Source organism: Pygocentrus nattereri, chromosome 24 (genome assembly GCF_015220715.1).
Source record: "Pygocentrus nattereri isolate fPygNat1 chromosome 24, fPygNat1.pri, whole genome shotgun sequence".
Taxonomy (NCBI): Eukaryota; Metazoa; Chordata; class Actinopteri; order Characiformes; family Serrasalmidae; genus Pygocentrus; species Pygocentrus nattereri.
In genome coordinates, this window is record NC_051234.1 from 5,487,842 (window position 1) to 5,506,612 (window position 18,771).

At 38.8% G+C, this 18,771-nt stretch overlaps 1 protein-coding gene across 40 annotated transcripts in view; it reads left to right on the forward strand.

Annotated features, from left to right (window-relative positions):
- rims2a (regulating synaptic membrane exocytosis 2a) overlaps positions 1–18,771 on the forward strand; it is a 273,985-nt gene that overhangs the window by 40,168 nt on the left and 215,046 nt on the right. For 23 of the 40 annotated variants that reach the window (XM_037533989.1, XM_037533997.1, XM_037533992.1 and 20 more), the window contains 3 exons: positions 706–816; positions 9,176–9,386; positions 10,984–10,995. In XM_037533989.1, coding sequence (XP_037389886.1) covers positions 706–816; positions 9,176–9,386; positions 10,984–10,995 — 334 coding nt within the window. The remainder of the gene's footprint in view (positions 1–705; positions 817–9,175; positions 9,387–10,983; positions 10,996–18,771) is intronic. The other 17 variants (XM_017715644.2, XM_037534022.1, XM_037534019.1 and 14 more) reach the window with 3 other exon arrangements.

The window sequence follows — 18,771 nt, forward strand, 5'->3', positions numbered from 1 at the left end:
ATATTTGAGATAATGTTCAATATTCAAAAAATTTAAATGTTTGATAGTGGCAGCCCTGATTCAAATTGGGTCAAGTTGTTAAGTCATCAGACCTTGCTATGTGGTTTTTGACTGTTTTTCAAAAATATACAGACAAAATTCAGGTTTTAAGATGCTGCTACTGTTTTTACTTGTCTGCTGTACTTTTGACCATCAGTGTATCGTCCAGTGTCAGAAACCACACAAGCGATTCTATTTGAGATTACGAAACAACTCAGCACTCTTTGGGGCAAATGTGTGAGGATTAGGGCATCATGCTAATGTTTAACTGTAAGCTTTCCTTTTCTTGTTAGCTGCGTTGGCCTCTGAGCTCTAGTACCAAACTATAGAAGCAAACTGCTAACACCAGACGTCTTGGCTGATCAACCACACTCGAGCTAACTGGGAAATTATTCGATTTTCTGAACTATTGCTTTAATATGTCTCTTCTCAACTTTCTCTCTTCCTCTCTCTGTCACTCTCTCTCTCTCCCTGGTGGAGTGAGCAGTGTTGATGTGCCTCCTTTTTTGTAGCTGCTGGTTCCCTTCCTCTCTGCCCCACATTAGTGTGTGCTCTAGTGCAGCTACAGTAGTGCTGGTCACTCTGACCCCTTTACTGCCCGCTCTAGCCCCTCTGTGTGTCCTTTTCTGACGGTCAGCCTCGCTGTTGTCCTGCTTGTCTGTGCAGGTGGTTCAAAGGTCCCTTTAGCGGGATATCGGAGCTGGTGAATAATGTTCTCCAGCCGCAGACAAAGTCCCAAAACGAGCCCCAAAAAGAATCTCCGAAGGAGCCGGAACCGTAAGTAAAACGGGTGCCTTCATCCATGTGCCTGGTCAGGTGAAAACTACACTACCCAACAGGCAGTTCTACTGCCTAGTGTGGCAGTTGAATTTGATGTAGCCTAATTAATTTATGTGAACAGACTTCTGTTAACTGTGTTTGAGAATTTCTGCTGTACAGTAACATACTTTACTTGCATAAGATTTGGCACATTTCAGTCTTGTTTAAAGCATTTATGACTTTAATATAGTTTAATTAAAAGTAATTAAAACAAACCCTGAACCCCCAAACCCCGAATCTTGGTGTCTGACAAAAACATGAATTGAGAATCCTTCAAAAGGTGTTGATATGGTTACCTTCTAAAGTTGAATTCCACCAAAATGTGCGCATTATTGAAGTGTAAGACGCAAAGAAAGTCATTTAGAGTGGTTTGGTGTGTAATGCTTCCTTCTAGAGAAACATACAGAGTCAGAAACATACAGTGGTGTTATAGGTGCCTGACATCTGAAGAGTTTATTGCTTCAAAAAGATCCCTTACAGAAAGTTAATGCATCAAGTAATTATGAATGATGATGCTTTTATCATAGTTGAGATAAGATTTTAAAATACACATTTTTAAAAAAAGCCATTCGTGGGCTGCATCCAGGCGAAATAGTACTTAAACAAAACTGATGTTTTTCACATTTAACACTATGTTACCATTGTGGACAGTACATATAAAAACTAAGAAGACATAGGAAGGTCATTTCGGACCCCTGGTTCTATCACCACTGCTATAAAGAAATCCATGTCAGTAAGTTTCTACACAATTAACTGTTTCACATGGTGCTTCACGTCGTCGAATTATGAGCTGAATCATCTACTGTTTTTATCCAGACTTGGTGGTCTGATTGTTTTGTTCTCTCTATTTGTCCTGGCTGTTGTTTTTGACCACAGCTATTTACCATATTAAACACTTCCAGTAAACAACTGCAAAACAATGGACGCTTTGCCACCATATACTTGGTCAGGGTGGTAGATCTGGGTGGTAGCCTCCATCCTCTCTACACTGGGAGAGCTTTAGCATCCCACAGACTGGTTATAATGGAAGCTGTACATTATCATGCTTTAGTTTTGGTGCGGGTGTGATGTAATCATTGAGGTTCATAGAAAATACAACCCACTAGAAACTTGTAATTTATTGCCGTCCAGATGGAACAGCTTTATCACTGAAGAGAGGTGTAAAAAATGTTTTCTGATGTCCTGATTTAAGGCTGATTATTCAGAACATGAAAAGCAATGCAAAGTGGCTTTATTACAGTTATTCTTATGTTATAAGAGTGAGGAATGAGCAACTGTGCTCTCTAATGCTCTTATTGTAATGAAACATGCAGTTGATGTGCATTCTTTGAAGTGCTGGCAATATCCACAATATGCTCAGAAACTAATATTTTTCTACAATAACTACTAATATCATCATATTTCCCACCCCTACACGTAAAGAACATGTTCTAGAAAGCACATATAAACCTAGAGAAGTGACATAAAGGTCTGCTCTGTGAGCCTCTGTCCTGTCACTCATATGAGAAGTCAGTATCAGAGTGCTGGTTTATGTTTCCAGACTGCAGAGCGTCAGCTCAGAGGTGAGGTGTGTTTATGAGGCAGCAGCGTATGGTTTCATGTGGGCAGTGTGTCAGTTGAGATGAGGTGGGTTTGTGTGTTTGTTATGAGACAGCAGCGTATGGTTTCATGTGAGCCGTGTGTCGCAGCTGGCCGCCATGCTATCTGACCCACTGCCTGCTGCCAGGTCCACTGGAGCCCCTCCAGGCTTGAGGCATCCGTCCGCCTGCCCGCTGTTCGTTGGGCCCAGAGTTGCTCTGGGGTCAGGGTGGGGTGTGTTGTGGACAGGATGTGAAGTGGTGGCCGTGGCATAGGTTGGCATCTCTCAGCAGTAAGATTTGAAGGGTTTTGGTGTACGTAGTGCTACTAGATGACCTGAGGTAGCCAAAAATCATAAGGTGACGAGGCCAATTGTGCTCTCTTGCACTCCTGGCCACTGGGCCATCCGGTGTAGCCCAGCCATCCATGTAGCATCACCACGGATAGAGCATGCGATGATGATATGACCTGATGATAGGGTGTAGTAAATGTAGTAAATTTTGATGGAAGATCATAGGAAAATAAAGAATTTCATATTTATGTTATAATTTCATTAATCATGCTTAATTTAACCATGAACAAGACCCAGTTAAGTAAAATTTGGTTGTATTTGGTAGAATGTTTTCAGGCTAGATTTGGTTTGATTAAAATTCTGGCATAACGAATGTGAAACACCCCTGGTCAAATTACATGTTTTGTTGACAATAAGGACACATCCTCTATAGGGAACAAATTTAAATATGACATTTTCTATAAATTTTAGTGCACAACTTCTATTTATTTGTTGATTTTAAAGCTGCACTGTGACACTTTTGGGGATTTGGAGACCTCTCTGGTGGAAATGTGTAAAAGCATCCACATGCGGAAAAAAACATTATTTATTGGGGGGGTTGTGTGAATCTGAAGGATTGAGAGCGCATTCAAAGAGATTTAAAGGAGAACTCAGTCAAAACTTTTTTAAGGACATGTCTTCTGAGGATGTGAATGAATTATCTACTATTGTCATCTGTATATACGTCATATATAATGTTGATTTTGCATTTGAGATCCAATATCGAGACAGACTTTCATTTTGGGCCTGTGCTGTGACGTCAGTACGTAAGGATGTATAATGTGGTCTGTAAATCCTGGTTTACTTCTACAATCCAGGAAAAAACAAACAAGATTGACTTGTTGTGGATAGTGTGTTAAAGACGAGTGTGCTTGAGTGGGTAAATATGTTTTGCACACCTGAAGCTTCTGGATCAGTCCGTGAGTAGGTGAGGTAGGTCAGTGGGACAGGAGGTCAGGCTATAGAGAGCTGACGAGGTGTTAGTGGCATACATTTGTGATGACAGATGACGCTAGATGACTCTCGGCCAGACCTTGAAATCATGTTTTTTTTAAATGCACGTCATGAACGTAACTCTAACTTGACAGGTCAGCTTTCAATAATTGCCAAAAGTCCAGCATTGCACCAGATGACTGTCTATACCTCAATACGTCATATTTCCTTTATTTACACTATCTATATATATATTTATATATTTATATATATATATATATATATATATATATATATATATATAATCACAATGCAGTATTCAAACTGTACTTTGATGATGGACTGTTGCAGATAAGTCAGTTAATAACTTAAACCTTAGTCTGTAAACCAAATTGGTTGATAAACTAAAGCCATTGTCTAAAAGTCCAGACATTTACTAAAGGTTAGTGTAACATTCACTGTAACTACCAAACAAGCCTTTCATTAAGGCAGAATATGGGAAAAGCACATAAAATGTCAAATACTTAGCAAAACAGCCACTGTTTAGACAAATATTCTAAACTTATGTATGATGTTATGTACTTGGCTAGCAGTGGTGTTATGTACTTGGCACTGGAAGCCCATTTGGATATGCAGTAAATGTTTGACATTAGTTACCTCCGTATCGGTTATTTGTACATCTTTATGCCACATTTACCAGAAGTGAACCCTTAGGGACAGCGACCCTATCTGGACTAAGCGGTTAATGATGATGATGATGATGATGATGATGAACCCTCAGGGCCTTCCAGGCCTTCAGAGCAGTTTTCTGGGAACTAAAAAAAATACATGTGTGTAATTTTTTGTTCATTTTTATTCAGTAGAATTGTAGTTACACTCTGCAAATATTGCAGTACTGCTGCTAGAGCTCTCTGCTGAGTCGCTGTGAAACATATATAAATATGCAAATATGTTAGTCACAAGCGAGTAAAACAGAATGTCTTTTCCAAGCTTCAAATGTCCATGTGAGTCATCCTTAACTTTCCGCGAACAAGCTACTAGATTCCCATAGGGACGCTAGCAGGTGATAGCATTATCGTAGATGTGCCTTGAGAGGAAGCAAGACTCAAAAGGGGAACTCATCCTCTTCTGGTCGACATTGGATAGCAAAGAATAACAAAAGAGCGACATGCACAGAGAATATGGTTTTAGCATTAATATAAAATATTAAAATACAGAAAAGGGGAAAAGCAGGTTAAGGAATGGCCGTGATTCAGTGGTTTGAGTCTGTGCAGCAGCAGCAGTGGCATCAACAGGAGGGTCAGCTCATGCAGGTGAGGTTTGCACAGCATTGTTCGGTGAGAAGCTCCTTTAGTAGATGATGTGCTTATTTTCTTAGAAAATCAGCAAAATATAATTTGGGGTTTAACCATATATACAGTGGTTTCTGAGAGAATTTCGTCATTTGTGTTGTACTTAAAATGTATTATGTTCATTGCATTGGGGAACTAAGGCTTTGTTCACACAGCAGGTAAAAGTGGCCCAAATGTTTTTCTTCATGAGTGACACAGATGTGATGTGTGTGTCAGTGTGAACAGTAAAAAAACTGAATCTGACATTTTCAATTCCGATTTGAGACACTTTTGAATGTGGCACTGAATTCCAGTCTATGTCTGATATGCAGCAAAGTGACTCCATCTGAACAACAAGATTGGACTTTTATGTCAATCTAACTCCACATTCGTCATCATTTCGCTCTGCTGATAACACATAAACGTTTAGGCTGATGGTTCTGTACCAAAAATTAGAAGAGACTTATCAAAACCGCTCCATGTTCAAAGAGATTTTAAAGAAATGGCTGCAGCGTCAAAGAACAGTTAAAAGTCTGAAAGCAAAGTTTTAAGAATCTGGTTACATGAACCAAAGAAGTGACCGAGCCCTTTTTACGGAGCTCGAACACATTCTAGGTGATGAGCCCAGCTGTCAGTCAGTAAAGCTTCATGATGTTCTGTGATGCTGGTGAAAGTGAAACTGAACCTCCAGCAACAACTGCCATTTGTTGGCAGTTGTGATTGTTTACCTCTGGATGAGCCGCGTGAAGCAACATGAAGCATTGTTCTTTCATGCATGTGAGTCAGTTTAGGAGCTGATCTGTTCAGACTGATGTCACATACAGATCACATTTAAAAGACATTGTGAACAGCCAAACAAAAAACTCAGATTTGCTGAGAAAATCAGAATTGGGCCACCTTTACCTACAGTGTATCCGATTGGCTCAAACTCATTATTGAGCACAGATGTCAGGCTTTTCACAAATAAACTTTAGATGAAGCACGCAAAATCTGATAGGAATTCTTCTCCAGACTTTCTCCATAATCAGTCTGATGTGCTATAAGTGTTTTTCAAACAAATATAATTTTGTCAAACATTTGATGAATTGACCTAAAGAAGAGGTTTATCAAAGGTTATGGTTGAATTGTCCAAGTACGGGCATTGTACGGGTATATATGTGTTGCAGTGATGAACATTGCCAGTGTTGAGCTGGTCACGTGGTCGGCTGTATGAAAATGCTTCTGTCTAGAGCGGGTCTGATCTCTCCTGGTTAACACCCAAGCATGTTCACACGGTAAAGAGATACAGGTGCTCAATAATTCAGCCCGCTAATGCATGTTGCAGGGGCAGATGTAGGGGCCAAAACTGCCCTAATCGGCAGATTACGGAGCGCGCTGCAAGTTTCGGTTTCCACGGTGGCGGCTGATTGACAGGTGCCATACAAAATGCATGTGCGTCATGCGGGCACAAAGGTAGCGTTGCAGACGCACTGGCTGACCCTCGAACTCCGAGCGCTGACCCTGGAGCGCTGACTCCTGCCGGGTCACGTCAAGGTCCCACAATCAATAAGAAGGGTAGACTGTCACTGAAGTGGCTCCCTACTCACTATGTAGTGAACTAGAAAGTCCACTTGCTTTTATATTACCAGTCTTGGGACACGCCTGCTCCTTTTTTTACCACTTATCATACCAGGAATAATAGTGAGGATATCAAAACTACATTCTGATCAGAAACAGGTTTCTGCCTAGTAGGGCTATCTGGACCCACCCTACCAACAGTGCATCCCATGGGCTCAAACTCATTATCGAGCACAGATGTCAGGCATTCTACAAATAAACTTTAGATGAAGCACACAAAATCACTGTTTAGTCACAGTTTAGTTTTTTCCATCTCTAAATTTCTAAATTGTCACAAGCTAAAGACATTAAATGTCTTTTTTCATTTACACCACTTCAAAACACCAGCTGCTTTTTAAATCGTGTGAATATTTTGTAATAAATAGGTCCCTAGATTGGAATGCTTTAAAATTAACAATGATTAAAATAATAAATCACAATTAGTCTCATCTATTTGTGTAATGAATCATGATTAATCACATTTGTATTATTTGCTTAAATTTTACAAAGATTTTTCCATTTAAAAAGTAGCACATTTTGTTGTAGCCATATGAGTAGACAAAACCAGCTCATCCTGTTGTATTTATTACTTTAATAGTTGATAATAGTTTGTTGTGTGAACACGAAAATAGAGTGAATGCACTCTATAGTTTTTATCACCTACATTCAGTGCTCCTCACTACGTTGCGTCTTGTTTTGTGGGGAACTGGAGTCTTCCACTTGCTGTTGCTTTTGTTCGCCTCAACGTCCTGAGGTGATACATTCATGGCATTTCAGTGGCTGGATTGCATTGGCATTGCAGGAATGATGGAACTATGGAGGGTTTGAAGGGTCAAACTAGACAAATGTGTTAACATGTTGAAACTACAGTGGGAAAACTAACGAAGTGACTCGTCTTGGCTGATCGGTTGGATTTGGAATAAATGGGAAAAGGGAGTAAATTGGATTTTTCACCAAGCTGTTCCACTAAACAAGCTTTTAATGTGTTGCTTTGTGATCGCTGCTGTATTGTTTAGCTGACACTAGAACTTGAGAAGCATTTTGTAATGCAGAGAGCATCGTGACGTTTTGCCACCACGCGATTGCAGCGTTTGCACACAAGCGGGTGGTGCTTTGGACTGTGAATGCGGTTGGTGTTAGCTTACGGCTGGCCCTGAAATAGAAGCACAGGCGCAAATGATTCATTAAACGATGAGGAACCTGAGAAAGTCGAATTAGGTTCGGCCACTGCTTGGCACTCCGCCAAACCCCACCTACTAGTAGTAAAGGAGTGGTTTTAATCTGAGGGAATGGATAATGATAATTTTATTTTTGTGTGAATTAAAGTTGTTTTTTTTACCAATCGATTACTTGGAAAATCAAAACAAAAATCAAATGACGACAAACAAAGACAAAAGAAAACATTATAAAATATGTATGTACAGAGGTACCCTTTATGCTGTTTTTGTATGTTTTTTTTTCTTTTTCTGCATATATACATTTATAAAAGTATATATATATATATATATATATATATATATATACACACACATATCGCTGTTGTCGTATCTCCAAAATTATATCCTTACAGGAAAAACTACTATACTTTTAAAGTATGTATATATATATATATATATATATATATATATATATATATATGCAAGTTTAAATATTACAAAAGTTTCTATATTAAATATATATATATATATATATATATATATATATATATATATATATATATATATATACACACACACACACACACACACACTCATGTGTATTTAATTGATTTTCAGTGTGCAAAAAAAGTTCACATCCACTTATCTTCCAATTTCGTTTTAGTTGTTTAGAGCATCCCCCCGCGACCCTGACGGAGAAGCGGCTTAGAAGATGGATGGATGGATGGAGTTTAACATATGGGAAAAATAATTTATAAAATATAACTTTGCCAAAAGCCACATTTTATGTTTTATTTTTTCTCCAGTGTATTAAGTTCAGGAAATAAAACGTATTTGTGCATTAAAATATGCAAAAGTATGTGTAGTATATTGTTTATGAATTAATAATGTGTTTTTATACAAAATAAAAATGTATTAAAAATATCTGGAACTATCTTAAAGCTTAAAGTACTGTATGCAAGTTATTGTTGTAAATAAAAGCCTATGAATGTGACAAGCCATTCCAAACTTTTGAACAGTGCATACTGTTTTGAAATAGATATACTACGGCAAATACACATAATATGTATTTTAATTTAAATTCTTCTGTATCACAAAGAGCCTGTTTTTGATCTCTGTTGTAACAAAACGTCATATATCTTCTCTAACTTTGTAAGAGAAGAAAAAAGGTTCTTAACTTGATGTACAGTATGTTAATGTACATTTTTCCCCCAAAGTATTTCAGTTGGTCCATTTGCGGTGAATTGTTCACACAGTATAAAGTGCAGCTGTTGTTTTCAGTTGATTGAACTGTGATCGAAAGGACTGAATTAAGACATGGCGGTGCTGATTTGTGTTCCTCTTGCTGTATGTGTGTGTCTTTCTGATGTGTTGTGTCTGGTTTCCTGCAGGAAGTTGCACCAGCAGTTTGAGTCGTATAAGGACCAGGTGAAGAAGATGGCAGATGAGTCCCAGACTGCCCCGGAGCAGAAGGGCGATGCGCCCACCTGCGGAATTTGCCACAAGACGAAGTTTGCCGATGGCTGCGGCCACCTCTGTTCGTATTGCCAAACCAAGTTCTGCGCCCGCTGCGGTGGACGGGTGTCACTCCGCTCCAACAAGGTACGACTGCTCAGGCTGACCGGGCCTGCTAGTGTTAATGCTAATGGATTTTCCCTCAGGCTGCCTGTGAAAATTAGTATATTTATCTAAGAAATGAGTGTTGAGAATGTATAATTCATCAGAAAAATACTCACATTAGAATACAGACAAGTAAACAATAACACAATAAATATTCAGGATTAACAGTTTTCTAGGTTGGCCTCAGGCATTTGCACCTGACTGTACTGCAGCATACAGTCCCTTGCGCTAATCTGGCAGACATTTCTTGAATATTCAGTGTTAATGTAATATTACAGGCATGTCATACGACATGACGGCAAATCTGCATGAAATTTAGGATAAGAACTTTTGGATATGACTTTGCTTTAGCAGGTAATTTAATCACTAATCATTAAATCAAAGTTTGATTTTACCATTGTTGCACAGATCTTGAAATGGTAAAGCAGGAGTCAGCTTAAAAGGTCAGTCCAGCCAAAAGAACAAAAAAAAACACTTCACCTGTTGCTTTAGACTGTCGTAAACATGCCTACTCATAAATAAATAAATAAATAAATATATATATTAGTGCTTGCTAGCACCACAGAATTATTAATTAGGCTCTAGATTGATTGCCATTCAAGAATCCCACTGGTTGTGTGCTATTGGTATTTACCCAATGCATGCTAGGTATTGTAGTGAGAGATAACTGATGGATGATGTCAAACCAATGAGGCTGGTGAGTGCAATACTGCACTACGGTATACTTCATAACATAACAAATAACATATTAAATGCACATTTTTGGCCAGAATGCCCCTTTAACCATTTTCTCCAATAGTTAAGATGATCTCAACAATACAAACTTTGGTGAACAGCTAATATATGCACTGCAACTGTAGCCCATTACTTAAATAGTGTATAGTCATCAGTGTTTTCATGCTCCTCCTTTTTTCACCTCAGGCCTGCAGCCCTGAAGTCATGATGAAAGAAAAGGCTTTCCTATTGTTTTCATATTTGTTGTCTTCCATTTCTGAGCTGGCACTGCTTCTTATCTCAGTGCACTGAACTCATTAAAGCTGTAGATGAGTACAGACATGCCTGGACTTACATTTGGACGTTTGGATTAAGACCCAGGAGACTTTGACGAAAGGCGCCTTTTCTCGGCTGCTCGCTTGCGAAGTTGGAGGCAACTCAAGCCAGTGCAGTTAGTTTAATGACCACAAGAGGGCGACTCTGCCTCTTCCTCTGACCTTAACATGTCTTGGCTTGAGGACACTGATGTTTGTTTTGTCTAAACTTTAAACAGCTCGACCAAACGTGCTAATTTTGCTAACAGTGAATGGAATCAGGTGGTCTCTATGTCATTTTCATGAGGCTAATTAGTGACTCTTGGCTTTCATCCAGTGTTAGCAACATTAGCATTATTGACTGAACTGTTCTTCTTAATGTGTTTAAAGCTGGAATTTGCTGCTGGTTTTGAATAATGGGCTGTTGGTCAGAAGGCCGAAGGCACTGAAACAACAGTGTGTAGGTGTGTGTATGTGTGTGTCTTAATGTCACTCACGGTCCTTCCCCTCTCTTTTCTCTCCTTTTCTCCCCCCCTGTGGAATCACAACAGGAGGACAAAGTGGTTAGCATCCTTTTTCTTTCTTTTTCAACAGATTATGCCACAAACAATCATGTGGGGAAATTAAAGTGTATAGAACGTAGGTGTTGGTTTTGTGATGGAAATGGAAAGGGATAGTTTGGCCAGCTGTGCTAATGCTGCTAACAAACTTACCCTTTACTGGAGCTTATTTATGAAGAGTTTCTTAGTCCTTAATGCCATATTTTATCCAGAGATCTTCTCAATGTCACATTTGTTTCATTGCTCCATTTCCATATCAGATTTTTCAGAAGCAAGTGTTCAGTACATCATGGTAGAACAGTACGTGGTAGAACTGATGTTGCTGAAGACTGCTTGAGATCCTCTTATTCTGTGCTCAGAAACAGCAGACCGTGTCACTCTTGTTCTAATGATTTTGTCCTTTGTTTATAATGGGACAGTACAAGCATTAGAGCAGGCCTTGTTCTGTGTTGAGGGAGGAGCTATGTGTTCTGGATCGTGTGTTGCACCATGGAAATCTTCGTGACAGAACCATCTACCTGCCTGTGATATGCTGTTTTAAACTGTTTTAAAACACAAATCAAAACCTACATCATACTCATGTATTTTGGTTTAAATCTTGCCATTTTTCAAATCCACACTGTATGAGACCAAAATGCAGCACCTAGTGTTGTGAATTAGTGACTCTTGCGACTCTGGATGAGTGTTGTGATGTAACGTAGTCGCTAATATAATATTAGCCTTCTGAAGCAGTGTTGTGAAGTAATGCAGTGACTCTAGCTACATTAGTAATAAAGTGATGTAATGTGGTGGATTGGTACTGATTAGACTGACCGGTATATTTGGATTCTTTCTTGCAGCTGTATTATGGCAGAATACAATGAGTGTGTTTTTACACTGCAACAGTATGATGTAGAATACAGTGATTTTATTTGGATTTACAGTACAGCAGTATGACGGTAGAATACAATGAGCCTGTTTGGATTTATAAAGCAGCAGTATGATGGTAGAATACAGTGATTCTATTTGGATTTACAGTGAATTAGAATAGAATTAGAATTAACAACCATTTGTCACTGTGTCACTGTGAAATTAGACCTCTGCATTTAACCCATCCGTGCAGTGAAGCACCCACATACATGCCCACTAGTGAACACACACACACTAGAGGGCAGTGAGCACACTTGCCCGGAGCAGTGGGCGGCCCTATCCACGGCGCCCGGGGAGCAACTTGGGGTTAGGTGACTTGCTCATGGACTGTCAGCCAAGGGGATCAAACCAGCGACCTTCCGGTCACAGGGCTGGTTCCCTAACCTCCAGCCCAGGACTGCCCCCGCAGCAGTATTTTAGAGGAGTACAGTGGTGATACTGTTGTAGAAACTCATGGTGGTGCTCTGGCATGGGGCCAGTCTCTTTGTGCCGGGCGATAATAGCCGCAGTGTCGGGTTCTGTTCGGTCCAGATGGTGCAGCTGTAGTGAACATCAGAGGCGAGGTCAGCTGGAGTGTTCCCTGTCACACACTGGCTGTGTTCCTGGCTTATGGTGTTTCCCTACAAACTCATCTCGCACAACCCTGCATCTTTAATATAACTAAATGGGATACAGCAAAATATATATTGTCCTGTAGTATATAGTGCAGTATTAGATGTAATAGAATAGTGTATAGTTTTTTTACCATCAAAATATCCTGTGAATACAAAGGGATGGTATAATTCAATATAAATTATTTCTCACTCATAGCTTGTATTTACGCAAAAAAGGCAATTAATAACAAGTTACTAATTACTTCTATAAAAAAGTAATGAGGTTACTTTATTTAAAGATTCTTGAAAATCGTAACCTCACTTTTCATTACTTCTGCGTTGCCATGTAAAACCTGCTTATACTAACTATACAAGGGAAAATACTATAGTCATTTTCGATACTTTATTGGGAAAGAAATAGTAGATAGTAGACATTACTTAAAGCTATGCCACTATGCCTGCTTTTAAACAAGACACAGCCAGTTAGGCTTTATTGAAATTGTGACCGACTGATTCTGTTTGAAAATCTATAAACGAGCCAGTAGAAACAGTTGCTTTGAAATAAAATCTTCATGAATAAACTATAAATCTTTTAGAGTTGTTCCTGAATGAGTCTGGCCTGTTTAGATGAAGTTGTGAATCTTTTTTTTTTTCAGCTCAAGTACTTTCAATCGGAAATCGGCTATTCAAAATAAGTGTGGAGGAGCTCATATTGTGCTTTAAACTGACAGTCGCTGACGTCATATTTAGCTAAATGGACAAGTCTGAAGAAATATGCAAAAATATTTTTAATTTGGAGTTATTGTTAATGAAGTTGTGCCTACACTCAAACTCCAACAATGTATACTGTACAAATTTATCGTCTTTAACATGAAGATGCTAAATTTGTACAGTATACATTGTTGGAGTTTGAGTGTGCTCTTGAGCAGAGAAAATAGGCACAACTTCATTAACAATAATTCCACATAGAGGCCATTCTCATAACTCTAACTGGGCATCATTTGTGTTTTTTCTGCTGAAAAGCCTGTACTGGCTTATAAGGCTTCATATTAGCTCGGCAAGCTTGGACTTACTTGATTGCGTTTGGGATGTAGTTTGTAGACGCCCTCTTAACTCACAGTTTCAGTAGCCCATACAAACGTGTCCTACAAATTTAAAAAGGTACAGTTTCACATGAAAACAAGGTGTAAACGGATGTTTTTAGTTATAAATAATAATAATTTACACATCATCATTTTACTGCCATCATTTTGGAGAAAGAAATAGTTTGTTTGAAAACGAAACTAACTTTACTGCTCACTGTAATGTGGAGCGAGGAGGTGGACGTATATGTGGAGATAAGCGACTTTTATTAAGGGCAAATCCAGGGTCGTGGTAGATACAGTCCAGGTTCAAATGGTCAACACTGAGAGATTGGGGTTCAGACATGACGAGAGAAACACTGAATCAAACAACACCAACAAACAATCAGAACATCTAACATTAAACAAAGACCAGGGCAAACACAGAGCTTATATAACAGAGGCAAGACGAGGGACAGGTGGGAAACAGGTGGTAACAATGAGGGGTGGAGTCAGACAACAATGGGGCTGGACAGAACCAAAACAAACGCACATGGAAGATCAAAGTAAACAAAGTAGCACATGGAGGAGTGGGAGGAACCAATCGTGACACAAGATTTTTCTCTCCTTTCATGTTTTTGGATTGTTAGGTAATATCAGCTCACTTTAAAATGTTTAGTTTAATTTCATTTAGCTGTAGAATTTTATGGAGCAGCTGTAGTGAATAAAGGAGCTTAGCGTCAGATCAGTTTGCTGCTGTAGAATCAGGTGATATGGTAGGTGATATGGCAAATCAGGATAAACACCTGACATAAAAATAAACAAAAATAGCTGCTATGGAGTAGTATAATATAGCCTGCTGGTGACATCCTGAATAATTTTTTTTTTTAAATGCGTGGCTACGACTTACTAAGGCATGGGAACGAGATATTTAAGTCAAGGCCAGGACTCAGTAAGGTGTGGGAACAAGATCCTAATGTGTGGCCACAACTTATTAAGGCATGATCTCGTTCTCATGCCCTACTAAATCGTGGCCATGACTTAATTATCTCATTACCACGCATTTCTAATTTGTGGCCATGCATTAGGATCTCATTTCCATCCGTTAATAAGGCGTGGCTATGCATTGTTTTTTCATTTATATGGGATGTAACCAGCAGGGCTCTGTGAAGCTGCAGAGCTTAGTTATATGGGAAAAATAAAAAATTTCTATAGATGTATATGATTTGAAGGTGATCCTGCTTTTTATAATGTACCTGTAATCTGATTGCTCTTTTTTTCTACAACAGTAATGGAGTACAGTTAGCTTTTTGGTATTCTAATTACATAATGACGTTACATGTATTCTGGTAGTTGCAGAGCAGTGTATACCTTGGTAGTTGCAGAGCAGCTCCTGCTCTGTCGTAACGGTGACTGAAAGAAACTCTTCTCTGAGACAGTGGCAATGTAACAGGACAGAATGAAGATGCGTGCTGATTTGTAAAAGTTGAAGAGGCTTTACTAGTCTGAGGGAGCTCCGAAGCCGTCGTCTATAAACAGGCCATGTTCAAGTCCAAAACAATGCAAAAACCAGGAAAACACTATTATAACAAAGTCAAAGGCAGAGACGTAACAAACAGGCAGTGGTCAATCAACAGGAACAACAAATCGGAATGCATAATGAAACGCTCCATAACTCTGGTACCAGCAGCAGTACCTCACAAAGTGTCTAAGTTAAAGCCCAGGCTTATAAAGCTAACTAAACAGATCACCTGATAAACAGAACAGGTGTGTTGCGCTGACATACAATCAACTGAGGGGTTATGGGAATTGGAGTCTCAGTTGGAGGGGCTGTGTGACAGGAAACAACTTGTGATTTTTTTTGTTGCAATAAACACATTTGCTCTTTCTCAGTTTGCAAACCTACTGTAAAACTGTTTGATTAGATAATAAAGGAGCTCATATTCCAGCTTGAAGTGGGTTTGTGATGAAGCTGAGTTGGAGGGGATTGGCTTTTAAGGGTAAAAGGGGAACTGAGTTTTTAAACATACCATGCAGTTAAATGGTTAAGATGTAAATAAAGTCATTCAGAGTGGTTTGGTGTGAAATGGTGCGTTATGGAGAAATTGACAGAGTCAGAATTGCTCACATTGGTGGTAATAGGAACCAGACGTCTGAAGGGTTTAATATCTCCAAAAGCTCCCTCACAGAAAGTTCTTAAACGAAATGATTATGAATATATTGTCCAATGTCTGAAACATTGTTTTATTATAGTTTTGAGAATGTTTTGGTCTAAAACATTAATTTATGGTCTACATGCATTACCACTATTTTACCATCATCAACATTACACTTCATTATAAATATGACTTAGAAGACCTGTGTAGGTTTACTCAGCATTTTGGATAGTAAATAAAACTGCTATAGTTGCATTGTAGACATCACGCCCACTGGTTCCTCTTACCGCTAATATAAGTTTCTTTACAGTGCACCATTTCACATCAAACTACTCTGAATTACAATGATTTAATTAAAAATGCATTTTGAGAAATCTGTGGAATTTCCTTTTAAAAAGTCCTGTTTACCTTAGTGATGACGTCCTTGTTTGTTAGCAAGGTATGAGTCTGCTCTCATAGCCTGTCCATGAGCTACAGTGTTCCTCAAAATTCTGTCTTGTATTTTGGCTGTTTTTAATTGCGTCTTCTTTAGTTTTCTAGGTTGTACAGTTTGCTACAACATTTTTCTGAGAGCCATGTTTCTGTTATATGTGTTGGTGTTGCCATAATGTTTGTTTTGCTGCGTCTTGAATGCCTTCTTCAGTTGTCGGGTCAGCAAGGTCATTTCTCTTGCCTGGGCGGAAGTTCCAAGTCATCTCTGGTTCCTCAGTTCTCTGGTACTCAAGTGTCTGGAGAGCCATGCCGTCTGCACATCCACTGCATGGCGCCCAGTGTGTTCGGTTGCGGAATTCAGAGGCTGTCCAGTGAAACAGGTTGTAGATAGGATTGCTGAACACTAGAAAGTGACCATCTGTTCTGTGCTGCCCATCAGATTCCTTGACTAAGGCTGGACAGTGTTTAGGCAATCCACTTGACAGTAATTTGACAAAATGTCTATACAACCGTACAGTGATGAGGGCATCATAAGTCTTTTTTTAGATATATGTAAAAAAAATAAACTAAATAATCTAAAAAATATGTTTTCTTTGGGAACAATTTTGTTTTAAGCCAAAAGATTATCTCAAAACTATTGTAAAACAATGCCTCGGGCATCAAGCAGCAGGTTCCTAACTAATTTGTGTAATAACCTTCTGTAATTTAGCTTTCAGAGACATTTTATTCTTTGGATGTCTGGTTCCTATCACAGTGGTGGTGATAGGAACCATACATACAAAGAATAAAATTAAACTGAAAATAAAATGATGTCAACAAAAAGTCATTCAGAGTGTTTGAAATGATGTTTGTTGACATCTTGACAATTTCATTATGCTGGAAAATTGATTGAATTCCCCTTTAATTTGCATATGGAATTTCTGTATTCTGTATTGTTAAATATAGGCCTAATTTCAGACACAAGTAAATGGGTAAACAAACAAACAAATGAACTACTAGAAAAATAAAGGAATAGGCAGAACTTTAAGTCGATATGTGGTCAGGCTGACCAAACCCTTAGTCATGTTTGCACACAGACATTGCCTCATGTAGATTTCCCAGAGCTCAGCTTAGGCCCTGCTATCGTGTTCCCAGAGTGCTGAGTCCAACAGCTCTGCTTGCTGCACCTGTAAATATTCATGCTGTCTCAGACAACACGATCTCTTTCAGCATGGCTTTCTGTGTGATGGGGGAGAGCAGAACAACGCTGACGGAAAAAAAGGAAGAGATTTCAACGCGCTTCTTTTCACTGACATCCAAGCTTTGGACTGAGTGAAACAGCACCAATTACAGGCTATGGCCTACTCAGGTGTAGTAGGCCTGTTTCTGTGCACAGACACGGTGTGTGTTTTAGGGTGCAGATTCCACCCATTGTTCAAAGCGTTTTGCCTGATTGTGAACAAGCCATTCAGAGTGGTTTGAGGTGTGTCTATATATATATATATATATATATATATATGTGTGTGTGTGTGTGTGTGTGTGTGTGTGTGTGTGTGTGTGTGTGGAGAGAAGCACTGGCCATTTTTCACCCACTACCTCAGTAGATCATGTCCTGAATAAACAAGCTGACAAGAGGTTCAGTATCTTAATCTAAATAGTGGTTGTTTTGATGAATGTTCTTGTATTGTGCCTTGATAAAAGGCTTGTTTGGTAGTTGCAATGAAAGTTATGTTAACCTTTGGAAGATGTTTTATATGGTGCTATTCAGTTAGTGTTCATTAAATGACTATAACATTTAGTTTAGAAACCATTATGTTTTAGACTCTTCTTAACAGTATAATAGTATAGTATTCTTAATTTTTTTTTATATAAATTCCTGGAATTTGTCCTGTATTAACTGTTACTTATCTGCCAGATAAATAAATAATTACCTAAAATCAATTTTGAAGGAGAACTCCACCTATTTTTCAAGATTTTTGCAGAATTAAACGGTTAATGTGTCAGCAAAGTTATTCAGAGTGGTTTAGTTTAAAATGCTTCCCTCTAGAGCAGCGGTGCCGAACTCAACCTCTAAAGGGTCCATATTAAAAAATCTCAACAAATCCATGGGTCAGAAAAGCTTTTTTTTATTTCAGTTTTAATTGATGCTGTGCTAGACAGTGAACTGCCCATTGTTTATTCAAAATATACAAAAGCTTTAACAGTAAAATACAGACACTTGTAGTAGACCTTGAAGTTGTACGTGAATACTTAATGTCCCAGGGAGCAAGGTCTCTTAAACCTGCCTATTTACTTGAACTAGACACTCGGTGTGAACAGGTATGCTTACAGCGATGGTGATGGGAACCAGACGTCTAAAGAGTGTAATGCCTCTGAAAGAACCTTACATGAAACGGTTATGAATCGGAGACTTTGTTTTATGATTGTGTAGTGATTTTATGATTGTGCATTTTGGCCTAAAACATCTGTTTCGTTGATTTCAATCCACTCCTGGTGTTGGGGATGTACATGAAGGCTATTTTAAGGCCCCACAGAGAGATCAATTTTTCAGATTTACCATTATTTTACCATCATCAACATTACATATAAGCCTCAGAGGACACAAGCAGGTTCACGGGTGGTTTTGCATAGTAAACAAAAGAGCCATAT